Source organism: Thalia democratica, chromosome 1, assembly GCF_965202585.1.
Source record: "Thalia democratica chromosome 1, ktThaDemo2.hap1.1, whole genome shotgun sequence".
Classification (NCBI taxonomy): Eukaryota; Metazoa; Chordata; class Thaliacea; order Salpida; family Salpidae; genus Thalia; species Thalia democratica.
In genome coordinates, this window is record NC_139165.1 from 60,151,714 (window position 1) to 60,179,702 (window position 27,989).

General features: G+C 26.3%; 1 protein-coding gene across 3 annotated transcripts in view; it reads left to right on the forward strand.

Moving 5' to 3' along the window:
- The window catches only part of LOC145830662 (uncharacterized), a 60,955-nt gene that overhangs the window by 2,207 nt on the left and 30,759 nt on the right, over positions 1-27,989 (forward strand). For all 3 annotated transcript variants that reach the window (XM_082938282.1, XM_082938283.1, XM_082938284.1), the window contains exons 2-8: positions 1,749-1,829; positions 4,741-4,887; positions 6,659-6,793; positions 16,915-17,076; positions 17,337-17,480; positions 20,426-20,512; positions 21,734-21,805. In XM_082938282.1, the coding sequence (XP_082794408.1) occupies positions 1,749-1,829; positions 4,741-4,887; positions 6,659-6,793; positions 16,915-17,076; positions 17,337-17,480; positions 20,426-20,512; positions 21,734-21,805 (828 nt within the window). The remainder of the gene's footprint in view (positions 1-1,748; positions 1,830-4,740; positions 4,888-6,658; positions 6,794-16,914; positions 17,077-17,336; positions 17,481-20,425; positions 20,513-21,733; positions 21,806-27,989) is intronic.

Below are 27,989 nucleotides of genomic sequence, written 5' to 3' on the forward strand. Positions count from 1 at the left end.
GAGTTATTCACCAAATTTTCTACAATAGACGAACGTTTTGAAGCATTTAGAACCCTGATATACAATCATTCTTTTTGAAAAGCAAAACTTCTCTACACTCTTTGAGACTTGCTGTTTTATTATTTCCCTTAGATGTCTTGTTGTTAACCCAACATAGCTTGCTTTCCAACAGCTGCTGAATTAATATATCACCATACTTTTATTTAAGTTGGATATTGGATCTTTACCACCTGGTTTTATTAGTAGTTTTTATGTGAAGACAATCCTTGGGTTTGCTGCATAATAAGTATTTTTTATCAAATGTTTGTTTTTATTTTCTAACATTTCTTAAGTTTTATTAATGAATGGGAGTTTCAAAGTATCTACACGTTTTTCAGGTCCTATTTTTTTTTATCCAAGTTTTTCAAATGTAAATTAATAGTTTTGTTAACTAACTCTTGTGAGTACCCATTTTTGTTTAATAACAACTTGATCTGTTTGATTTCACTTGGCGAACAAATTTTATGTTGCTTGATGAAACAGAGTTCTGAGTAAATTCACATTTTTCCTAACTACAATTGGATTGAAAATTCAAATAACAACCTGTAAAGGTTTTCTTTCTATACACCAATATTAAAAATATATTATCTTTTCTTTAGATTTGTACATCTAAAAAAGCAAATTTATTATTTTTTAATTTCTCTTTTCTATTGTGAAACTTGAGTTATGAGCATTATTATAAATATTAAAAAAATCATCCATAATTTTCTCGCGTTGACTAACACAAAACAATCATCAGCATACCTGAGGTACAATAACTTAATTTTTAAAGCAGGAATATTTTTTGACTCAACATAACCCATAAATATGTTAGCAAATGTTGGTCCCAAGGGGGATCCATGACTATCCCATCTTGTTTTTTTTGATTAAATTTTTTTGTTAGCTTTTTTCAGTTCGTTTAATTTTTAAGTTTTATTTCATCTATACTTTATACACTTTAGGCTGTATTCTTTTCTTTTTATAAATATTACTAGTTGAACAAAACACTTTAATTTAACAAAGTATACATCATAAGTTTATCAATAATGTTAATAAATTTAACATTTTGATCAGCATCTATAGTCAGTAGTAATAGTAATGTATAAAACATTTGTTAAGTCTAATATAATCTTAAGTAAAATGTAAGAAATATGTCGTTTACCAAGGTATAAAGTATTACTTTTTGGATGCATAAAGCTAACATTTATTTCATAGCAGCATTAAATACTGAAGTTTGTGTTCGACCCCCGTATGTTGTTCATTTTTCTTTCATTTTAAATTTAAAATCATGAAGGTTATTGTTGAACTAATTTCTTAAGATAGTAATTACTATCTAAAAATAGTATAAAAACGTTAAGTTTAAAATGATTTGGTGATAAGAAAGCAAATGTTCTGTTATAAAATTCATTAACTTTTTGTTCACCTTAAAAGTACAAGTAATTATGCATAGACTGCAAATACTTAATAGAATTGAATTAAGAATAGTAGTTCTTGTAGTTGCTTTTTAAATTTAATTTAGTTGAGTTGTTAATTTCTTCAAGGGATTTTAGTTTGTTTAACTATTTAATTTTTAGTTGAGTGATGTTGAGAGATAGCAAAGGAAATTAAAAATATTACAATAAGTTCATAATAACTGTACTTTTGTTATATCTAATTACTACTCAAACTTTAATTGTTAAAAAAATTGTTTGTTGCATGTCAGAGTTTCATACTGATGCATTTTTTTTCAGGAATTTAGGAAACAACAAAATATCAAATTCAAATCTGAACTTGACGAAAGTCCTTGATGGTTTACCTAGATTATTGACTTTGTTAGTTTGTATAACTTATTATTTGTAGTGATTTTATTACATATAATGTTTAATTTAAATAAATGCCAAATTTTTTGGGTGTTTTTTACTATACATAAATTTATTAGTTTTGCCAATTTTACCCCAAAATGTTTCTATTAAGTTACTAGCTGTTAATGTCAAAACAGGCGTTAACTATTATCACATTAAAAATTGTCAATGCTAAAGAAAATGTTGAGTTCTGATAATCTAGTTGCATCAACTTCTAAACTCACTACAAACAAAATCTTTAGTGAGTTGTTAAAAATGCAGAAGCAACCAACCAAAAAACTAGAGAGTTGCGACCTTTGTTTGTTGGCAGTAGGTGCCTACTGCAGGACCAGGGTGTCGCCCATACGCGTAAATGGAACAGTTGTGGAGTGGGGATGGATGTGATTCCACATGATAAGTTTGTGGTGAAAGTTTATGGCTTAGGGAGACTGAATCAGAGAAACATAATTTTTTTAAGGGTGTTCAACCCAATGTTAACTAGTATTGAAACAAAAGCCTTCCATAGTTGATGCGGAAATCTACCCAGCTTTAAAGAGGGCAATGTACGTCATCAACGTCCTGATTCTCCTGAAAACGGTACAGAAGATTCCAACAGTGCCAATACTGGTGAAACAAGTGAGGTTGAGAAAGAGCACACTCCTGCTCCTATATTTCCCTTAAAACATAAGGTGCCACTTGCCTTGCGTAGGAAAAAAATATTTCAATCATCAGGTAAGCTTGCGAAGTGATTACTCCAACGAAGAAATCAAATTTTCTGAAGTCTCTTTCTATGTCTTTTGATGCTGAAACTTTAATTGCTGCTGTTTGTGATAATTTCCAAGTCAGGAGGGATTTGGACAAATTTGAATTGTATAGGATTTTCTGTAGTGCGTTTGTTGTAGTTTTGTTTTTAAAATAAATTCATTGTTTAAAACCTTTTAAAGTTTAAGTCAATTAAATTTTGTTAATCTAATTTAGTTTCATCTTAGTAAATATTAGTTTTATACTTGATGAATTTTATTATTGCCTAAATAAGCTGGAGGAAATGTACAATTATTCAACTGTTGTTCAATTTAGTGTGTTCATATTTATACTTTTTTTCGTTTTGAATTTTTCATTGCTATAAAAATGTTGAATAAAATTAAAAAAAAACAAAGAGTTAATCTTTAACTAGTTTGACTTCAAGAGCTTTAAAAAAATAGTAAATATTGTTATTTCAGTTTTTTGATCTTTTAATGATTTCTAAAATATAAAACCGCTTTCTTAGCTGGTGCCCAAAAATGTGAGTATTGCGGTTTGAACTTTTAGCTATATAACTTAATTACTATAGAATATTGATTCAATTTTACTTCTGAATATGAGATTTTATTTATAATCTTGGCTTAACCTGCATATTGTAGAAAAGTTTTATGTACTGTAAAGTTTTTTTTAGAACTATACTGAAGAAAAAAAAAAAAACAGAGAAAAATCGTTTTTACTTTGTAATTGGCTAGTATTGAGGCCATTGGGGGAGAAGGTTAATGTTTTTTTTATATCTTGATCTTGTTTTATAGAATTTTTACTAAGCTAAAAGTTGATTTTATCAATTTTTTTACATATTTAGGCTTCATAGATATAATTAGAAGAGTACGACAGGATCTCTAATGGAGATACAAGCTAAAAAGACGAAAAAAAAAGACTATTGTTAAATCTTACTCCTATGTATTTTGAGAGAAAAACCTGATATCTTCAGGAAATGTTCCTTGAAATATTTAGAGATTCTTTAGCAATAAGTTAAGAAAAATGTATGTATTACGAAGAAAAAACAAAAGAAAAAAGAAAGTTTAAAGTTTAAGAGCATAGGGAGGTTAACACCTTTTTTTGGTTTTTGATCCTATTTTATATAGTTTTTACTAAGCTACAAGATGCATTTTACAGATCTAAAAAATTCAAAATAACTTTTGAGATATAGCCGGTCAAAGTCGGAGGCAACAATAGGTTCCTTTTGGGAGGCGCAACTTGAAACGTCAAATAACTAGAAATCACTAAAAATCTATCATTTCCTAAGTTTTTTGAGATAACTACCTCAAATTTTCAGGAAATGTTCCTTGATATATTTAAAAAATTCTGTTAAAAAAAAATTAAAAAAAATTAAAAGTTAAACATTTTATATAAAAAATAAACAAAAAAAAACATTTTTTTTTAGTTTTTTTGTTGTAAAGTTTTATTTTTTTATTTTTTTTAAATTCTGTTCTGACAGAATTTATTAAATATTGCAAGGAACATTTCCTAAAAATTTGAGGTAGTTATCTCAAAAAACTTAGGAGAAGATAGATTTTTAGTGATTTCTAGTTATTTGCCGTTTCAAGTTGCGCCTCCCATAAGGAACCTATTGTTGCCTTCGACTTTGACCGGCTATATCTCAAAAATTATTTTGAATTTTTTAAATCTGTAAAAAGCATCTTGTAGCTTAGTAAAAACTATATAAAATAAGATCAAAAACTAAAAAAGGGTGTTTACTATGCCCTTAACCATTCGCCTTTTTTGCCTTTTTAATTTTTGTCTCCCAGGAACCTATAGTACTCTTCGACTTTAACCGGTCATAAATCAAAAGTTCTTTAAATATTAAAGTTTATTATAGCAACTTGTAGCTTAGTTAAAAATCTATAAAACAAGATCAAGTTGATTTACCTTTTCCTCCCCCAATGGTCTTAACTTTTATTTTTCCTGGCAAGAAAATCTCAATAAATTAATTTTGTAGGTAAGAAAATCTTGATAATTTCATAAGTTTGTTTAACACTAGAAATAATGTGAAAATTAGGAATAAAAACATCTTTTTATTCTTATTTTAAATTTTTAACGGAATTAATCAATTAGCATTCTAGTGAGTTTAAAATGTATTTTGAAAATCTAATATTTACAGGGATTTAAGCTTCAATGAATTGTTGACTGAATTGCAATTTTCAACTACTAAGAATTTTCATCCTCTTAGGGAAATTAAGGTGAATAATTGCAATCTCAAGAGCATTCCGAAAAACAAAAACCTTCGCCTTGTCAAAAAAATAATTCTGTTAGTTTTAATTAGTTGTAATATTGATTTTTACAAATATTTCTTTTAATAACTTTTTACAGACATATACAGGGTTGCCACTTTACCTGGAAAAACCTGGAATTTGACAATTTAGTTAGGCTAAAATAACTGGGAAAAATCTGGAATTTGAGAAATTTTGAAAAAAAAACCTGGAAAAACCTGGAATTTTTTATAGTTTTAACATTTTCAGTTGTAAAATTTTGATTTGACACAAAAAATCAATCATATAATTAAGATTTTTTGTCATCATCAAAATCTTTTTTATTAAAATACGCATTTAAAGTAACTTTAAAGTATATTTTCAATTTTTTTATACTATTTAACACAGTTTCTTAAATAGAAATAAACTTCAATCTAAAAATAGACCCAAAAATGTGTACTTTTAAAAAGCTGGAAGAAATTTGGAAAACCTGGATAATAATTTGAAAAAACAAGTGGCAACCCTGCATATAATTAAATACCAAATTAATGTTTACTTAGGGTTGCCAATCATGCTAGTTAATTTTAGAAAAGTTCAGTCCAGTTTAAACTTTTAAGAAAACTGAAAGTTTTCAGCTTGACTGAGACTGGTTAAAAATTAAATATTTGCAAGCACAGTTTTGTTTAAACTAAAAAAGGTAGGCTAGCCTTTCTTATTTTTTGTGTATTGAAAAACCAATATTTGAAATTACAGTAACCTCTCGCATCTTTACGCACTTATGACGTTACGCACTCTTTTTTGTTACGCATTTCAGAATTCTGAAATATTCAAAAAATAAAACTTCAATTTTTTTCAATATTGCTTAACATAGGTTTATTGTATATTTTTAATTTCAAATATGTTATTAAATGCTAACTCATCTCACTATATCTTTAGACTTTGTAAACTTATGTTCCTTGACTAATTGATAAACATTTAGTTATACCTCCATATATCAGAAATTTTTACAAAAATAAGAGATTAAATTAAAATTCTGAAAGAAATATGACTGTGTTGAATAATGAAAGTATAATGAAATAATGAGAGTTTAAAACACAAATAAATAATATAGCACTCTTGCCCTATATATTAATAAACATTTAAAAAAGAAATCTAATGAAACTACCTAGCAAAAAGTAGCAGTGATACTTTATAAATATAGAGCTTACAATTAAGACAAATCTCAATTGTTTTTTATAGTAAAGATATCACTAATTTTCATTTGACGTTTTTTTTTTAGATTTAGTTCTTTTTCTGTAAACTTGCTTTGCACAGCAAGCGTTAAAATTATTATATGAATAGTTATATCTTTTATTTTCATATCTATAAATAAAATTTACAAATTGTTAAAAGTGGGAAAGTCCCCAGTCTGCTTTTAACTAGAAGCAATATCAAAAATCAGCCATTATAGTAAGTATATTTGGTACCTCTCGTATCTTTACGATCTTTCGTATCTTTACGCATTTTTTCTGTGGACACAATGTGCGTAAATAAGCGAGAGGTTACTGTAATGGTTGTTTTGAAAAATCTAAAATTTTTATTGCACAACATAAAGTTTAAATCGTTTTGAGATTTATAATACGTCCTCAATAAACTTTCAATGATATATTGTTATATCATACACATGATATATCTTACAGTCTAAAAAGAAATGAATCAGCTAAAATTTAAGCTTTTTATAATTTTGATAAAAAATAACTACTAGTAAAATGTTTTTTAATGTAATTAAATTGATACTACTTGTAATTTGTTTTTTACGTGCAAACTAATAAATGTTTTGTATATTTTAAGGGAGGCGAATAAGATAGCAAAGATTACTAATAGAATTAAAGATTGGGAATTACTTGAACATTTAAACCTTAGTTGGAATCGAATAAGAAAACTTCAAGAAAGTATATTTTCTTCTAACCGTAAATTAATTACACTGTAAGTAAAACTTTTTAGTCTATGATACATTTTAAAAACTAAATTAACTTTTAAAGTAATTTTTTTTTGTGGTTGACTGTGTTTAGTGCTTTTTATGTACCATAGTTTGTTATACATAGAGATAGTTTAAATTTCAATCAATTAGAATGAATTAGGCATGTTTTAAAAAATAGCGTTGTATTAGTTTAAGAAAGTCTGCTAATAAATAGTACATAAAAATATGCTAAATAATATGTTTTTCATAAAGTGGTTTAAAAAAAAGTTAGACTAAACTATTTTGTCTTTTGATGGGTTTTTATAATTATCAAATTAGTTAGAGCGCCTTTGTTAAGAAACCAGTTAAGGCCATAAAAGGAGGGGGTGACAGTCAAAATTGTTAAAAAAAATTAACTTGATGACATAAAGTTCAATGAAACTTACAAAAAAGCATAGAAATTACCTTAAATCTAGAAGTTATTCCATAAAACTTGCTTTAAATCGTCTTAAGTTGTGTACAATGTGTTTTTGTGATGATTGCCTCATGTAAACAAAAATCCAGCTAAAAAGTCTAAGGTCGTATTTTTTGGGTTCCATACAGTTTGCATTGGGTTGTTTCATAAAATCGAATGAAGCCAAGGTGAAAGTTTCTTCAAATCATCTTAAATTTTGCACTGGATGTTTTTAAGGTATTTGACAAATGAGTTTTTTTTCAAATAATATCTATTAGTTTTTCATCGTTAAATTTGTTATATACACAAACATAACACATGTAGCTTAAATATATTTCTTTAATTTTTTCGTTATCCTCATTTGATGCATTGTATTGTAATTTTCATTTTGGTTTTCCAATTTTTTGATTGTTATACAATTTTTACATGTGTTATTTTTCAGCTATAATTGAAAGCTTGTATTCAAAAACAGAAAAGACCGTGCTTTTATGCTTTATAGAAAAGTAGCATAAAGTTAAGTTACAAGCCGAATAAACGTTTAAGACAAAAACAAACACTGGGAAAGGGTCAAATATGCACGAAGAAATTTTTGCACGAAGGGACATTTTCGCACGAAGACGTTATGCACAAAGGGTCATTTTTGCACGAGAGTAAAAAAGTAAAAATAATAAAAAGCAAAAAAAAAAAAAATTGTAAAAAAAAAATAAAAAAGTAAATAAAAAGATTAATTAATAAAAAAAATACCCACCGAGGGTAAGGTTTAGAAGTAAAATTGATAGTAAAAAAAAATTACAAAAAATAAACTAATAGAAAACCATTAAGAAAAAAAGGTTACCGACCAAGGGTAAAGGTTAGGGGTTACAGTGAAAGAAAAAAAAAAGATACAACTAATAAAAATTGTTATTCCAAAAAAAGCAGAACAAAAAACATACTGACCGAGCGTAAGGGTTAGGGGTAACAGTGATAGTAAAATAATTATAACAATAAAAATTTAGGTATAAAAAAATTAAATTTTTTTCAACCCTTGCAAAAGTGACCCCTCTGCAAAAAAGAACCTTTCTGCTAAAATGAAATTCGTGCAAAATCAGGGTTCGTGCGCGTCAGGCTAAGTCAGGCTAAATCAGGCTAAATCAGTTTTTTTGAAAAAAATTGAAAAACGTCAGGCTAAATCAGTTTTTATGTTAAAAAATTTGAGAATCTCAGTTTTTGTCAGTTCAAATGCATGAAATTTTTTAAATTAAGATCAAATTGAGATGTGAATTTATTTCTAAATAAAGATTTAGTTATTAAAGACAAAATCAGTCAGTATTTGTAAAAATAAGTGCTTTAAACCTTTTGTTGAATCTCTAAAATTATTTTAAGAATCTTCATTATTTTGTTTTTAGTAGATTATATACGTCATAATTATAAAAATTCATAAAAAAGTACAGTTTAAACATTACAGTTTAGTTCAACAACTTAGCTGTTTGTCTGAATTTGTTTACATGAGCTTTGTTTTTCAGAGCTTAGTTGGTTAAACTGTTTTAATTTCTAATATAAAGGCTTTATACCAAATACTTTTTAGATTAATACTCTTAGCAGTTTGTTAATATATTTTATTTTCTGTTAATTCAAAGTTATTAGAGATATATTCACAAGGCTAAAACTTAGCTTAAAATATAAGTTTCATAATTAGTAGAATCATATTTTGCAAGTTAATGAGTTGATAGTAATTTTTATTTTACTCTTTTTAAATGTTTCAGTTTATTATAACGCTTAGATAATTTTACGTTTACTTTTCGTTCAAAGACATTTATTTATTATAACAGTTTTAAATATAAAATTATTTTTAATATAAATGTTTTTTTATTCATTCGTTTATAAAGATTTTTTTGTATAGTTTATGTAGTAACATAAAAAGCTTAAACTGTTTTTTTAGTTTGAGTAGTTATTTTAAAAATTATGTTGTTATTGAAAAGATAAGTTTTAGAGTCCAGATCATGTGTTTAATACTTATCTTTATGTATTCGTTTTAAATAACTTATGTGATATCATGATTATTTTAATTAGTTATTTTAAAAATTTAGATGCTTTAATGATAACATAAAGTTTTTGAGAGATGTGTTTAATTACATTTTGTTTTTCTTTTACAGACTTATTCACATTTCTGTTTTAATAAAAGCTTATGGTCCAGTCATGTAACTTATAATTGACGAATTCAAGTACTAATTGACACTAACCCTGTATATGGGTGATAAGCGGTGGATGTAACTAAGCCCCAAAATTTAATAAAGGTATGAATTCATTGAAGCAGAAATTATAATGACCAGTTTAAAAATATTCAAGTTGCTGGGTAAGCGATTGATAGATGTTGAAAATAATTTATTTAAATTTTAATTTTCTTCAAAAATAGTGTTTGTGAATACTTTTATTGCGCTAATTTGCTAATTAAGACCCTCCGATACCCAAAATGCCTTCTGAAGGTGATTTTTTCTACTTTGAAAAAATGTCAGGCTAAATAGGTCTCTGTCAGGCTAAATAAAAAGGAATTTCGGGCACGAACCCTGCAAAATGCTCTTTGTGCAAAAAAGTCAACATGCATATTTGACCCTTCATGCAAAAGTGTCCCTTTGTACGTAATAGACTCCTACGCACAAAATTTATCTATACATTTAAGACAGCCTACAAATTTTTGTATGTTATTTTAAATGATTTTTTAGTTTGCAATTTTATTATATGCTTTATTTTATTTATTTATCTATTCTGTTTGTTCCCTTATTATTTTTTCTTTGTTAAGTTGAATAATAATGTGAAAATTTAATATTTTATGTACTACTAGGTTTCAGTGGCAAAAAAATACGACCTTTTTAAGTATAATGAAATAGTAAACTGTATATAACAATGTTGTTTATTTGTAATTTTATTTAAAGACTTATTCACGCATGAAAATCTAAACAAAAAACTAAAATGTTACATGTTCGAAAATTCAAGATTATTTTATTATCAAATGTATAATTGGGTAAAAATAGAACTAATATTAGAACAAATTGAATTTAATTAGTGTAATGATTCAAAAAAAAAATGAATTATGAGCTTTTTTTTAAATAAATATATACCTTGAAATTTATCTAGTTGGAATTAAAAACTATCTGAAAGTGGAATTTAAACCAAGTATCAACAAAACATTAGCAAAAATAAAAGTCACTGAAAATTTTAAATTATAATTTGTATTAAGTTAATGTAACAGTCAAAATTTAAATTGATTTAAGAATTGTCTAAAAAAGATACAGCATAAATTTCTAAAAAACTATCTTAATTGAATTTAAACCAAATATCAACAAAACTCAATGGAAAAGTCAAAAACCTTTTTTCTACTAGTATTATATTCTTATTTTAGTTTTATCTGCTTTCCAGTTTGTTAATAAAAAATTGTTTATGTGCCTGCATGAGTTCATTAATTATGTTCATTTGTTGATGCAGTTTGTATTAGATTCAAATATTAATAAAGCTTAATTTAAGCACGACCTGCATGTTATTGTTCCTGGTTTAGATTTTTTTCCCTTTTTAGTATTATCCAACCTAACTTGTAGTTCTTCTTTTATTTTTTGATTTGTGAGTTATTTTGAAAGTTCAGTTGCTTGTTTGTACTGGAGGTAGTTTTTGTCGTTTGGTTCGCTATTAGTTGTGGTATTGTAGGGGTAGGGAGTACACCACATTTTTTTGGTCATGTTGTAAAATTTATATTTTTCTTTTTGATTTAGATGTGTTTTAGCATCATTAAGAAGAATTTAATATTAAAATATAAAAATTGCCAAAAAAAAAAATTCCAAACCCAAAAATTGATTTTGACCCCAAAAATCACTTATTTTCATTATTTTTGACTTAAATAGTATTAAAGTCACTTATACATGTCCTATACTTATAGTTTTTATCTTAAATTAAAGTTTACAGTTATAGGCAAACATTTAAAGACATTTCAACTGTTTTTGTTACATTATGATGTCATAATCACACAAAATATGTAAATGTTTTCGATAAAATAGTACTTTTTAAAAATTTAATAAGCATAGCTCTATTTAAAATTTTTTATTCTAAAAGTAACAGTTACTTTAACATTTTAAACAAACTTCTTACTTACCTTTAAAGATTCAAATGATGTGGTACTGGTATGTATATTAGCGTGATGTTTGATGTCATAATTCATTTAGTCATAAGTGTTTAAAAAACTCTTAGATAATTATTCAATTAGTATAACAACAAAATAAATAACCAAACATTAAAACATTATAATGTATTATGGGCAAGCCATTGTATATAAAGCCATTGCTGCTTGATTTTCATGTTGCACAGCCTTAAACTGCTTGTGATCTGTTAAGGTGCGTGTGCTTGGAAGAACAAACTCATAGATCTTCCATTCTTCAGTAGTGTGCGGAAGGTTTTTAGCAGCTTCAGACAAGGTGAAAGAAGACAGTCTACTACGTTTGGGAGGTTTTATTGATAAAGGAGAAGATGATGAAGTCGACAAAGAAGTTCTTAAATCTAATTCAGATTGATTTTGGATGGCTTCATCTTTAGATAAAAAATAATTATGACCATAAAATGAGCCACAAGCGGTTTTAAACGCAAGCCTAGATGCTTCTAGTGATAAATTACATTTTACTGAAATTTCACACAATGTGTTTTTTATAGTATCAGTAAAATTTCTAACTGTTCGAACTGAAGGACGATTAGAAAGACAACACTGGACAGCAAAATGTGAGTGGTTTTTAGCTAAACGCACTAATCCAGAACGATTAGTGCTAATGATAGTACTTCTACCATCATTTGAACTGGAAAATGAAGGTTCAACATCAACTTCCGAAATGTATGACTCCTCACACATGTCTCGCTTCAGAGCTGCTTGTGCTAATTCTAACTCAGTTTGCTTTTCAGTTACATATTTCAAATCAACATCTTCACTTATACGGCCACAACGGGAACTTAGTTGATCAGTATAAAAACATGCCTCATCTCCAGTAAGAGTATCCATGTTTTTGCCTATGTCAAACAACTTGTCAACAACTAGAGGTACGTTTTTATGTCTACCTGTAAAGATATTAGATTGTCTCCATTCTTTGTTGAGCTGCCTCAAACTCTTTTTGACACCTGATTTATCTCGGGTCTGCTCCTTATACACTTTACTAAAGTAATTATTTACTACAGTTAACAACTTTGATTGTACTTGTTTTATTTTTAGAACATATTCTTCACCAAATGCTTTGGTCCACTGTAAAATGAGAGCTGTTGCATACGCCTTAACACAATTTTTCATCTTTTGTGATTTTGGGTTATAACAAATGTTGAAATGTTAATAGCAACATCATAAGTTGTTGGTAAGCAATCTCCCAGAATTATACTGAAATTACTACTATTATTCATCTGTAAAAAATTAACAAAAACTGTTTTTTTTAATCTTTAACAGTATAGTGAACTTTATAAATCTTTAGTACAAAAGCAACTAAGAAGTAAGTAATCAAATTTTTTTGAGTAAACTATAAAACACTTGAAGATCTTGTAGATATCTAATACTTATCAAACCACTTAAACAAAAAACAAAAAATTAAATAAATTTCTATCTAGTGTGTAATAAAACTATAAAAAATTTAATAACTATTAAACTTTTAAAATAAATAAATTAAAGCAGATAACATATAATTTAACTTTAACTTTTTATCTAAAACTCAAAACTAATATATTGATGATTTGTTGCACTAGCCAGTTTTACTGCACTGATAAAATAAAACTGATAAAAAGTTGCATCATTGATTCTAAACTTCATTTCTCATAACTGCAACAAGCTCTAAATATTCTCTTGAGTTCAACAATGAATGATGCAAGCATTAGTTCATTACACTAATGTAAAAGCACAACAGCAGAATAAATTAGCTCTTTTTAATAAAATGTACCCTTACAGTCAAAATTTACATATTTTGTGTGATTATGACGTCATAATGTTACAAAAACAGTTAAAATGTCTTTAAATGTTTGCCTATAACTGTAAACTTTAATTTAAGATAAAAATTATAAGTATAGGACATGTATAAGTGATTTTATTACTATTTAAGTCAAAAATCATGAAAATAAGTGATTTTTGGGGTCAAAATCAATTTTTGGGTTCGGAATTTTTTTTTTGGGAATTTTTTTTTTTTAATATCAAATTCTTCTTAATAATGCTAAAACACATCTATATCGAAAAGAAAAAAAAGTCTAGCAAACATCACCCAAGTACTCCCTACCCCTAGGTATTGTGTGTTGCTATACGTTTTTTAGCTGATTGGCACTTAGTCTAATGTATATTTTTGATAAATTGTCTGTTTTTATTGCTGCCTGGTAAATGAAATTTTCTGCCCGGCATTCTCCTTCTTTCAGGGGGCATGTTTATTTATATCTGCATTTACATGATTTATCTTTGTTTATTTTATTGTTCTTTATTGTTTTTTTTTGTGGTTTTTTATTATTGTTTCAATGTTTGTCATGCAGCTGTAACTTAATTTTATGTTGTTTTTGTTTAAATATCTTTATAACATACTATTTTCTCTAAAGTCTTTGTTTATTATTTTTAGAAACTTTTTACCTACGTTTGTTATTACAGATTTGCAATATGGGGGATTGAACCATATACTTTTTCTTTTTATATTTATTTTTTATTTTTGCAATATTCTGTGTAGTTATTTTTTCTATTGTATCCGCTTATCTTTAAAGCATCATTTTAGTCTTATTTTATGTTGTTGAACAGTTTTTTGTTACTTGAGTTTTTAGAAAGTCTGGTCTCTATAATTTTAGGATTTGTTTGAGTATGGTTGGTGGATTGTTTGATTTTGAATTAGTATAATTTATTTTGTTGTTGTCTTTTCAGTATGGGTAAAATGTATGGTCAAAGTATAATCTAATTAGTGAATATTCTAAGAGGGGTTTAATATAATTAAATTTATTTCTATGCTTTTAGAAAGTTTGTGCATTTTTTCATATTTTTTTCTATTTCTACATTGCTTAATTTCTTTTCTATAGCTATCAGTTTGTCGTCTCTGTATAATCCTATAATTAAGTTGAGTAAGATATTTTTTAGTCCCAGGAGAATGTATACCTCAATTAACTCACATATTTCTGCTCCTTGTTTTCCACCCATTGTAATGTCAAAAAGTTGGTTTTTATCTTTGTTTTATCTTTTTATCCATACTTCTTCTTGGTTATATTTCACAGATTTTGTTGCGTTAAGGATTATCTTTTTTTCTTGTGTTGTTATTTGTGTAGTTTTGTTGGCAAAATATAAAGCATTTTTTAGTAAGCTTTTTGTTACAATGGATACAAGTTTTCTTTGTCAAATTTCATTAGTTTGTATTTATGCATTTATAGATTATTTTACCATTTGATTACTTCCTGTGTACTTTTCCATTGGTTAAATTGGTTAATTTTTCGTAAAATGTTGATTTTGTCACCTTCGTTAATTTTACTTACTTGTCCTATGTCAATGTAATATGGATTTATTAGTCTAGTTTTTGGGTTATTGTTAAAGTCTACTTTGTCTTGTGGTCTTTCAAAGTTATGTAGCATTGTTTCTTTGGTAAGTGGTTTATTATTTTCTTTTTTAAGTTTAAGATTATTTACAATTTATTTTGCTTCTTTGTTTATGTTATTTATTATATGTTTATCACTTTTTTGGTATGCTTTTCTTATGGATTTTAGCAATAGAATGTTAATTTCTTTTTATTTTATCAGCAGGTACTATTATGCTTATAGTTTCACAAATCATTTTTAGATCATTTGTTAGTTTATTTTGGAAGCTGTCATTTATTTTTCTATATTTTACTAGTTTAACTAAATTGAAAATTAAATTTTTAAATTCTGTTAGTTTTTCTGTGAGTTTCGGAATATATTTGGATTTAAAGCCAGGTGCCTCTTTGTTTTCATCTAAATTTATATTATATTCTTCATCAGTACAAAAATAAATTTTTATTCTTACTTTTCTGCGAAAATTTCTATTTTTTTTTCAGGAGTTTTAGTTTGTATTCTGTTTTGTTGCTTACTGGTATATTTTTTTTGTGAAATGTTTAACTAATTATAAACTGCCTTTGTTGTTTAGCCAATTGAAGGTGACTCAACCTATATTGAAAGCCTTGTTATGAACAAATATGCTCTTTACATTTTAGTAAATCGAGCAATTTTTTTAGTTAAAACAAATAACTATATGTCCTTTATAGGTTATAAATATAAATAATTTTTGTCATATTTTAACTACTTATTTTAAATAATCATTCATGAAATAAATTTACATTGAGTATGTTATAAGCCAGGTGTTGGGGAATGCATTTGGTAGTTGCTGGCCGAATTTACAAAATGAAAAATTTTGCCGGTTGTAGTTTTAGTTAAATAGTTGCTAATTTTTTTCAAATCTCCTACCAATTATACCTGTGACCATTTTTAACTCTGCTTTCCAGTACTCAAAGTATCTAGTGCAGGGGTTCCCAAGAAGTCATATTGTTCATTTCAAAACTTTAAGAGTCCACAAGCTGCAAAGGGACCAAGGGGGCGCGTGACTAGTAAAGGGGCCGTAGGGGGTCATAATGTAAAACTTTCACTAGATGTTCTGGAGTTAATGATGAAAAGCAAAAAAAAGTTCTTAAGCCTATTTAAGAGTAGTTTTGAAACTTACACTAGATATTCTGGAGCTTATGATGAATAGCAAAAATATTTTAGGCGTATCTAACGGTAGTTTTGGAACTTACATCAGATGTTACAGGAAATTTAAAACTTACATTTGACAAAATTACAAGGCTTACCAAAGTGGGCCATTTAAAAACTTAGGTAGGCCGTGAGCTGCTAAGAGGAGGCATAAAGGCATTACTTAAAACTTACACTAGATATTCTGGAGTTGGTGATGAAGAGCAAAAATAAAAAGTTTTTAGGGGAGCGGGTCAGAATAGCACGGCCTCAATATTGCACGGTGCTATACTTTAGCATGGTATGTCACTTAAGCACGGGGTGCACTTTAGAACGGCATCAATTTAGCACGGTGTGTCACTTGAGCATGCTTGGTCATTTTAGCATTAAGCGTCACTTTTGCACACTGTCACTTCAGCACAAAGCGTCATTTTAGTAATTTTTTTGTTCTCATGTTTTTGCTTGGTGCGTCTTTTTTTAACAGTTTTTTTTTTGCACTGAGCGTCATTTTTGCGCATACTAAAACTTACAAGTGAGCCATCGCTTTTTTAGTTTCTTTAAATAGGGCCTTATGAAAAAAAACTGGCCATGGTTTTAGCACTTATGATCAATGTTCTACATGCGAAGTTTCTTGACAGACTACTGTACATTAAAAGCCGTTTAGTTGTTATTTATACATAAGTACTTAAATTTATTGTATGTAATTATGTTTATATTATAACATTAAATATATTTTACATTTATTTGAACATAATTACTCTAGTTTACTTGAGATATGGTCTGTTTTTTTTAACCAAATTAGTAAATTCCCAATATTTTTCATAAGTTGTTTCAGTTGTTTAGCTTAATTTTTCTATGTTTACTCAATTTTATAACTCTTATTTAGTTATCGATGTATAGTTTTATTTTCTATAAGATATATAGTTTTATAGTCATAGTTAAACTTAGGTAGTTTAATTGTTTGTAATTCAAAACTGTTGAGTCATATTTGTTTTGAATTTTGGCTTATTTTTTTAGCGACTTGGAGGGCAACAGACTTACACAGGTTACAAAAATGCATTTTCATGGTTTGCTCAACTTGTCTTATCTTAATTTAGGTAAAAATTCTATTAAAAACGTTAACGACTTTCAAAACTCAAAGCTTGGATGCAATCAAGTTTTTCCAAACTTGAAATACTTGTTAGTAAACTTTGATTTTAATATAAAAGCAAGTTTACTAGTTGTTTAAATAAATTTAAGTATAAATGTTTTATGCTAAAACATAATAATAATATTTTATACACTTTAAATGAATAGAATAATTTATTTAATGTTACAATAATTCAACTCAACTAATATAAAGTAAAAAAAAATAAGCTAGAAACTTATTTTGTTTTATAAACTTATCTTATATTTCAAAACAAATGGTTTCTTTTTCTAATAATAATATGTTATCACAGAGATTTAAGTTGGAATAAAATTTCATTTATCTCTTATATGAATTTTAATGGAATGTGTGAGTTACGTACAATAAATTTAAGAAAAAACTACGTAAAAGACATGAATGATGGAGCTTTTTGGGGAGTCACCAAGCTTAATACTCTGTAACTTTAAATTTATTTTTTTTATTACAAGTATATTAAAAAATTTAAACATAACTCACTCATTTTCGAAAAAAGTTTATTAATTAATTTCGTTTAGCGCATCCACAGAATAATATTGCTAAAAACTATTAATATTATAGCGTAATTTTAGTTATATACAATGAATTTGAAAAGTCTAGCTAAAAATAGTTACATCATAAAGTATAAAAGTCTGTTTAGAAAAAGTTTAAAAAATAGAATTGAGTTGTACTAAGCTAATTTGAAGTAATTTATAAGACAACATTGCCAAAACAAAAACATTTGAAAATTAGCTTAGTACAACTCAATTCAATTTTTTAAACTTTATCTAAACAGACTTTTATACTTTATGACGTAACTATTTTTAGCTAGACTTTTCAAATTCATTTTATATAACTAAAATTACGCTATAATATTAATAGTTTTTAGCAATATTATTCTGAGGATGCGCTAAACGAAATTAATTAACTTACTTTTTTTCGAAAATGAGTGAGTTATGTTTAAATTTTTAATTAAAACCAGTACCAAAACTAAACTATTAAAAGTATAATGATTGCAAGATAATTACAAACTTTTATGGTTTCAGTAATAAAATGATTTTATTTTTAGTTTGTACAATGCTATATTTTATAAAAATATTTACACGCATCATTTCCTAAAATTTGTAGGTCTTTAGTATAAAAACCTGATCAGATTTATTTTTAAATGATCTACCAGATCCAGGATCCGATCTTGATTTCAAAAATGAGTCATAGTTTGAAAGTATTGGTACTCATTTTTTTTGCTGAATAAAAATATGTTATTATTTTGTTGATTATGCAATGTTGGACTCAGTACCAAGACCTGAGCTATTTTGACAGGACAAACAAGAATAAATAAGAATAAAATAGATTTATATTCAACAAATTGAGATTATGGTAAACATAAACAAAAAATTAAACAAATTTAAATTTATAAAGAAAAAATTAAAAGTATAATTAATTTGTTTAATACAAAAGACGAATACTTGGTACATACAAAAAAGAAATGATAAAAGCATACTAATAAGAAAGTGCAACCAAATAGATGATTTTCCAGAAGCATTGTTTATAAGACATAATACATTTGTACAAAACTAATAAAAATAAATGTAAATAGTCTGTTTGGGGAGAGGCGTAGGGAAATAAAACTATTAATATTAAAAATAAAAAAATAAAGAATCAGTAGTTCATTTAGATTAGATAAAATATTATTATTTTTTCATTGATTTTAATGGAAAACTATTGAATATAAGCTAGTCAAAGTAGTCCACCTAGTCAAAGTAGTGCTACAACCTTAGCAGAAAATATAGAAGAGGTTTTACAAAGAAGGTTTTATAATAACAGAAAACGAATAAACCTTAATGATAACGATTTGTTTTTACTCACAACAGCTGTTGATCCACTGTTGACTTGACTTTTTCCCTGCTAATCTCAAACAGAAGGTTGTAAGGCTATTGAAATCAGAAGTAAAAAAAACATAGTTGTCGTGAGACTGGTAAAAGTGGTCAAGTTCCACTAGTACCGCCTAATAAACCTAAAGCTCAACTACCTAAAAATGATGTTCGTAAAAACTTTATGTCGTTCGAAAAGAAGTGCAAACACTCACGAAAATGAGCAACAAGATTCAGTTGATCAAAGATTGAGACATAAACTAAGTTTTATTTGGCTGAAGAAAATTTATTTGCTTAAGAAGTTAAAAAAGCTGAAGTCTTGTTCAGGTTGAACTCAAACAAGATAAAAAAACACATCTCGCAAGGTTTGCATGAAGATATCTTTCGGCACCAACATCTTCTGTTTATTCGGAAAAGTTATTTTCAGTAGCTTGTAAAAAAGTGAAATCGACTGTTTCCAAAAACTGGCGAAAAACTTTTATATATTTTTAACAACTTGAAAAAAAAAGAATATGTTTTTTTCTAGCTTAATGGCGTTGATATGAGTAAATGTTATTTACTAAATTACTTAGTTTTATATATGTAAACAGTTGCAAAGAAGTTATTGTTCATCTTATAGTTCGAATTTTTGTAAATAAAAGTATAATGTAAAGTTTATCATAAAAAGAAAAAAGTTTGTTATTTTTTTAAAGCATTGTAACATTTGATTTCTTTTACGTCATACAATATACAAAATTCAGTTTAATCGTATAAGTAGCTTGAAATTTAACATTTAAACTGAGATTTCGTATATTTAGATTTTTATTTATTACAACATTATTTTTCTTAGTGTCCAAATAAAATATTTAGACAGTAACATTGTGTTTTTTTTATAAAAATATTTGTTTTGAAAAACTTTTAATAGTTATGTTGTTATAATAATTAAATTTTATAAGTTTGTTCTGAATTGAAACTACATAAAACTTAAAACGTTTAGGATCCGGATCCGACCGGATCTTAAATTGAAAAATAGATACGGATCCGGCCAGATCTTAATTTGAAAAAATAGATCCGGATCCGGCCGGATCCTAATTTAAAAATAAAATCCAAATCTGGTTCCGGCCGGATCTTAAGTTAAAAGATCCGGATCCGGTAGATCACTATCCCTAATATAGATCACTGTCCCTAATATAGATCATCAAGCTTTAAGGGTAATGTTGGATTTTTTAACCATTTTATACTTACTTCAGGATAAATAAAAAAGTTAACTTTTCTTTACTTACAAAGTATAACGCATAGGTTTATAAGTTTATAAAACAATAGCTTCAAAAAATATGCAACGATTTTTAATTTAAGTAGTAAAAACAATGTAAATATTTTGAAATTAACATTCTTGTAAACCTCATATTCTCTTAATAACCTTTGTTAGAATATTATTGTTTAAATTATGACACACATAATAAAGTTTAATTTTATGTATGAAAACAGTTTTTAATTGGATTATTTGTAATATAATGTATATTATACAAACTAATAGGCTACTGGATGACAACTTGCTGACTTCTGTGAGAAAGGGTTGGCAATTTATTGTAACCAATAGTGAAAGAAGTCCGCTAGAATATCTGTTAGTTTTTAATTTTTGTAGTTATGAAAACAAAAAAAGTTAATATAAATTGCTTTAATTTAAAAAATGTTGCGTATAAAAAATTAAAATAATACATTTCTTTTTTTTAGTTTGAATTTAGTTAAATCCGTTTAACTTAGTTTGAAATTTAAATTTTTTAGTCACTTTAAAAGAGAATATACATAGCTAAATATATAAACATATTTCAAAGAAGCTTAAAATCTTTACTTTTTCAACTATTTTTTTTGTTTTTTTTTTTTTAATAAAATTTTTTATTAAAATTTTGTGTCCTGAATGCTTGAAAATGTTGTTTTTATTGCAATTCAGAGTAACTTAACTGTTAAGAATCTTTTATATTTAAAAGTTAAACAGTTCCAATATTCTAGTTGAGTATATATCTGAAAGTATAGAGTTTTGTAAGAGTATTAAAAATTTGAAGTTTGTTAAGTTTTTAAAGTGTATTTCTACGTAGAGTTTGTTTCTGCCATATATCTTTGTTGTTTGTGATTTGTATGTTAAAAGTTGAACGAGGAGTTTAATTTTCGGCTAATTTAACAGAAGACAAAAATAATCATATAAAAATAGTAATATAAAGAAATAAAAAAAATTAGATTAAATTAAATTTTTTTTTAGAAATTTTAAGTACGAAATTGTTATTAAACTTAAAAAAACACGTTTGTATACGACAAATTTAACGAAGTATAGATATAAAAGTTAAACAAAAGTAGTAAATACTTCTGTAGTATGTATATTGTTATAGACAAAAAATTAAGTAGGTAACATAATATATGGTAAAAAATTTTAAAGAAAGTTTCAATAGTAGTTTAAGTAGGTTTTCTTGCCAAAAAATTGTCCAAGCTATAAAACCTTCACCCTCATTACACAAAAAACAGAAATAAAACATTTTTATAAATTGTTTTGTAAGTATCTAACGACTACTATATTAATTTATTTGAACTTAAATTGAATTGTTTCTAAAAGTAGAAATATATATAATTTAGATAACAGAAAATTAAATTATATTGTTGTTGCTTTTAGCTATATATTTTCAAGTTTTTAAACTTTACTAAAATGTCGTATACTATTTTAGTTTTTTATGTTAGTAAGATAGTATAATGTTTATATGTACAAAAGCTAGCCAATTGCTTAGAACTTTTATATCGTTTTTTCAAAAAGAATGTTGTTTAGTCTATACTTTAATTTTTTTTCTTGTTTGAACAGATCTCTTGCAAACAATAGAATTAAGAAAATAGAATTCAGAGCTTTTTCATTGTCAAGGAATCTTAAGTTTTTGTAAGTTTTAACTTTGTTAAATGTAAAGAAAAAGCATAAAACTAACTTAGTAGTCTTCAAGGCTGATCTGTGCACACTAAGCTGAATAAAAAGGTTATCCCAAGCTCAAAACTGCCTTTTTTCTCTTCATTTAAAACCCCAGAATATCTAGTGTAAGTTTTCGAACGAATTCGTGTACCCCTACATTTATTTCGTGCACACCAAAATGAGTTCTGTCTACACCGTGAAGATAACTATAACCCTCAGCTCTTAATACTTACATATTTAGTTCGTCTGAAAACATCTTCAGATATGTTGGTCAGCTCAGGATTACATGCTTAACTATTTTTACTAGTAAAAACCTTTTCAGCCGTAAGGCTAGCGGCTGACAAAAGTATGAGCCACTTGCTGCTAGTGCTCATAGTCAGTATCAGGAATTATTACCACTGATCGAGTCAAATTAAATAGTGTGCACTTAAGCCCACTTTAAGCCTTACTATAATCTAGAATACTAAAAAAGTTTGAGAAATATTGCTTATTAGATTAACTAGATTAAATTGTGTTTAGTAAACAAATGCGAATACCACTCAAAATTTGTTTTACACTAAACAATATACGATCTTAGAAAAGAATGCTGGAAAAGAAAATAATCAACTTACTGAACAAAAATCAGTAATGCGCGCTTATCGACGTAATGTCGAAAAACGCTACTATTTAAAAATAAATAATTAGCAGTTTAAGTAATAAGATTTTTTTTAAATATTGATTTGTGCGACCATTGTAAAAAATGGAAATATTTGTTGAGTACTTCTTTTAAATATCCATATAAACTATTTAATTCAATTATGAAACTTGCGTACTTTTTACTTTAGAGATTACAATAAAAGTGCTCGACTTAATTATAAGAAGAAAAATCGCTTTAGATTTATAAACTTTATTGTCAAAACAATGTTTCACTCGTTTGAAATAGTTCAAATGAGATCCTCAGTTGAGTAACAAAATCTTATTTTAATATAATATTTCTTTTATTTTCTTTTTTCTGTTTGAACAAGATTTTATTAAACTACTAAGGATCTCGTTTAAATTATTTTAAACGAGTTAAACATTGTTTTGACAAAAAGTTTAAAAATTTGAAGTAAATGTATAAGTAAAAAAAATTCAGCTCCATTTTTATTTGTTGAGCACTGTTAACCAAAATTTGATAATAAAACGACAAATATAAACTATTTTAAATATTTTGTTGTTTAGTTAAATCTTATATACAATACTTAATACGTTGTGGTGAAAGTAAAGCGAATTATGTATATTGTTTTATAAAAAACAACAACTTACAGTTGTTTCTTATTTGAAGTATATGCACGAAGGGTCACTTTTGCACAAAGGGATATTTTTGCACGAAGATACTTTTGCACGAAGATACTCCTGCACGAGTTGAATTTTGCTTAGTTTGTTTTGTTTTTAATTTTAATTTAACTTTTATTATTTTTACCATCATTGTTACCCCTAACCCTTACCTTCGGTCGATAATATTTCTCTTTTTTTTTGTTATTAAAATTTTTCTTTAAAATTTAAGTTATTTTTTATATTAAAAAATTCTATTAGTTATTTCTGATTTTATTTTATATTTGTACTTTCACTGTTAACCCTAACCTTTAATTTATTTAACTTTGTAACGTTTTTTTGTTGTTTTCTAAATTTAATTTTCATTATTTTTTAATTATTTTTATTTATAATTAATTTTATAAGTTATATTTTTTTATCATTTTTAATGAATAAATGAACACTCAAATTTTTTCTTTCCAATATATTTCGTCAAATTCTCTTCAGGGAAATTACAATTGAAACAATACAATAAAACACAACAAGTATATATACAAAAATTTAACAAGTTAATTAACTAATCAATTAAGTAAACGTGAATGTAATCAACAAAAATGTAACCAAAAAAAACTTAAATAATCAACACAAAATGGTCTTAACTAAATAAGGCTAAGGTGTAGTCAGTCAAATTCTTTCTTTTTAAAAATAATTTTAAAATAGATAAATTTGGTTTATTTAAATGTATTAAAATGGCTTCAAGTCTAATTAATTCCAATGTATTTGAACATTGTCGCATTACACTGAAATTAGATAATGCAAACTTTTTCCACAACTTGGATTAATCATAAGGTGTTCTGCTATCGCAGATTTTTTTATTGCATTTTTGACTGCAATACTCTTCGTCTTTTTTGTCTTTAATATACGAAGTGATACACTTTGGAACATGTTCCTTTATTCTAGTTGTGAGGTGTCGAGAAGTTTGACCAATGTAGCTGCTGTCACAGCAGCATTTAAACTTGTAAACTACAATACTTTTTTCTTCAGTTCAAATTTTTATAAACAGAAAACTCGTTAGAATTAAAACAATCTAAAATAAACAAGCGATAAAAATTAAAACTATACTTTAAAATAATTTTTGCTTGTTTATTTTAGATTGTTTTAATTTTAACGAGTTTTATTAGTATACCAAATGTATATAGCATAAGCACTTAGTTAATTTTTAACATTCGATTATTACGTCATTTTGTATTTTAAAACTTTAAACTACTGTATGATTTTATTTCAATTTGTATTCATTCTACCTTAGTAAGATACTATTTCTGATGAGCCTTACTACGAAAGTACTAAAATAAATTTAAGAAAAATGAAATGTATTCTGTTATATTTTTAAAATAAGTTTTGCACCGGAAAAAAAGCTGTTCATGTTACTTTTTATTTTAACTATCACTATTAAACCTTACCCTTGGTCGGTAACTTATTTTTATACTTTTTTCAACTTATCTTTTTGTTTTTTGTTTCTTGTTTTAAAAAGTTTTGGTCAACAGTGCTCGACAAGTTAAGTTAAAGCTAAATATATATTTAATTATATAACAAACAATAGTTTTATACAGCCGTTTCGTATATGAGATTTTTTTATGTCCTATATCCTTAGTAAGGTAATGTTTATTAAACATTTTACAGAAGTTTATAATTAATTTTTTTTTAAGTTTTAAGACGTAGTAATAATGAAGGTTTTTGTGCAGTTAGCTAAATTTGAAAAATACGCTGATTTTAGTTTTATTACTGGTTTAAGAAGCATTTTGAAAAGGTTTTAGTGATAGCTATTTTGCTAAAAGTTGCCACATGTAAAAAAAATCCAGCTAAAGACTCTAAGGTCGTATTTTTGGGTCCCATATAGTTTCTATTGGGGTGGTTTTCAGAAAATCAGTTGGTGCCAAGGTGAAAGTTCTTTAAGTCATCTAAAACTTTGCACAGGATGCTTTTGTGGTTTTTGCCAAATGTAAAAAAAAAGCTGAAAACTCAAAGGCGCCGTTTTTGATAACACCCTATTGTATACATATATTTGCAGGGTTCGTGCGCGTCAGGCTAAATCAGGCTAAGTCAGGCTAAATCAGTTTTTCTCAGTTCAAAAGCTTAAAAATTTTTGATTAAAAAAATTGAGATGTGAATTTATTTCTAAATAAAAATTTAGTTATTAGATTCAAGATCAGTCAGTGTTTGTAAAGATAAATGCTTAAGACCTTTTGTTGAATCTCTGAAAAAAGTTTAAGAACATTTAATATTTGTTTTGGGTAGATTATATACGTCATAATTATGAAAATTTATAAAAAATACAGTTTAAACATTACAGTTTAGTTCAACAACTTAGCTGTTTGTTTGAATTTGTTTACATCAGCTATGTTTTTCAGAGCTTAGTTCAGGGTTGCCACTCGGTCAGGAAAAGTCAGGAAATCAGGAAAAGTCAGGAAATTTGATAAAATTAAAAAAAAAAGTCTGATTTTATCAGTTTAAATTTACAAAATTCCTTGTTTTCCAAAGCCTTCAAATGGTAAAAATTAATTAAAAGTCCTTTTAAGTTAGAAAAAATTCCAAAATTTCCTAGAAATTTACAAAAATATTTGATTTTGTTTCCGATGCCTTCATCTGGTATAAATTAGTAAAATATCCTTTATAAAACTGCAAATTTTTTTATTAACATATTAAACAAGTACCCTACTTGAACAAGCAGATTTTGTAAGCTTTTTAGTATTGATGATCTGTAGCAAGGACACTTCCATAGTGAAACTGTGATATATACACAAAAGTTTATCTAGCGTAATTTTAAAATTAAAGTGTTTTTTGTTTAAGTAGATAATTGAGTTTTTTATAACTAAGCAGTTAGTTTAGTATTTTATGCAACAAGTTGTGTATACTTTACCTCTTTATAATTTTTTCAAAGTTTAACTTATAAAATAAGTTATAAGAGAGGTATATGCCAAGATTAAGTTTATTTATTATTTGTATTTTTTTTAGAGTAATTTAAGTTTTTAAAGTAAATAAGAGTATATTTATTTGTTTTAAATTTTATACTAAATGATAAGAGGAAATATTTTATAAATGAAAGTAAAAATAAATGAGTGCCAAAAGAAAAGAAATGAAGCCCACAAGTTGTGGCTTGATTTAGAGAAAAGATTCTCTTCAACAAGTGTAGGGGAAGCAGATGAGAGCGATTTAAATAAAATGAGGCAAATGATTTTAACTGGCAAGAAAATGAAGCGGAATGCAGTTCAGATGAAGGAAACCATATCTTCATTAGATGAAGAGGTTGAAGTGCTAATAAAAAAATGGAGAAAATAAATTTTAGTACATACATTAAAAAAAAGTGTTTGATTAAGTTCTTTATTGTTTTAAGGTTTGAGTTGTGGAAGTTCCTTATTGATTTAAGGTTTTAATTGTAAAATTTCCTTATATTTCGTTTGTTTATCTAGATACATTTATGCTAGGAATTCCTAAAAAAATGTGTCTTTTTCAGACAAGCTGTGTTTATAAGGTAATAATACAAGTATTTTGCTGATAGAGCTGTTTATTACAAACATCAATCATACACTGAAAAGTGATGTACTGGAAGTTTAAGTGATTTACTGGAAGTTTGATGATATAATTCAGCAAAAAAACTGTTGTTTTTAACCTGTATTAAAATTAGATTGAAAGCTTTATATAGTTTCAAGTGTTAGATTATGTATTTTAGAATAAGTTTAATTTAAAAGTTTGATTTAGAAAAGTCAGGAAAAAGTCAGAAAAAGTCAGGAAATTTTTCTCAGCGTGATCAGTGGCAACCATGTTAGTTGATTAAATTGTTTTAATTTCAAATTAAAAGGCTTTATACCAAATACTTTTTAGATTAAAACTCTTAGCAGTTTATTCATATATTTTACTGTTTGTCTAAAACTATTAGAGATATTAACAACACTAAAACTTAGTTTTAAGATATAAGTACTAAGTTTTGTGGGAGTACAAATTTTAGGAACAATCCATTTTTCTATACAAGAACAAAATATTTAAGGTTATTTTTTTAAATTTAAGTGTAAGCTTTTTAAATCTGATATGATATCAACAATCACTATATTTATTTAAAGTTTAGGATTTATAATTATGTATCAATTTTAAGTACTAGCTAAAATACTATAAAAATATTTTTTTACTTATTTTAATACTCTTGTAAGCATTTCATTTTAAATTTTAATAAAACACGACAATGCACGTTGTTTTATTATAAATCTTCTGTTTATAATGTTTTTACTTAGTGCTTAATTAAATTGAAAAGTTGTGTTAAGTAATATATATTAAATTTTTACACCAGTAGTAGATTAGATATAGCACGTATTTTAAAACTTATCACTGAATTTGTTATGTTAAGGGCATAGGGGATGGGGTCAATCACTTTTTTTCACAATTTAGTCTTATTTTATTGAGTTGTAACTAAGCTATGAGTTGCTTTCAGCAGATTTTTAAAGCTCAAAATATTTTTGAGATAAAGCTGGTTGAAGTCGGAAACTACAATAGTACTAATCAAGACCCCAAATACCTAAAATGACTTCTAAAGGGGATTTTCCTTACTTTGAAAAAATGTCAGGCTAAATTGGTCTCAGTCAGGCTAAATTAAAAAAAATTCGCGCACGAACCCTGTATTTGTTATTCTGTTGTTTTACTGTTAGCTTTAGACCTGTCTATTTTTCAATAATTATTTTTTCTAACGTAAGTTGCATCAGTTTTTTAAGTTAAATTTTGATTTTGTTTTATATCCCATTTTTGCTGTAATTTATCACAAAAAGTTTATTTAATAAATATTTTTTCAAGTTGAGAAAAGAAATATGCCCAATACACAGCTTAATTTAAAACAAAACTT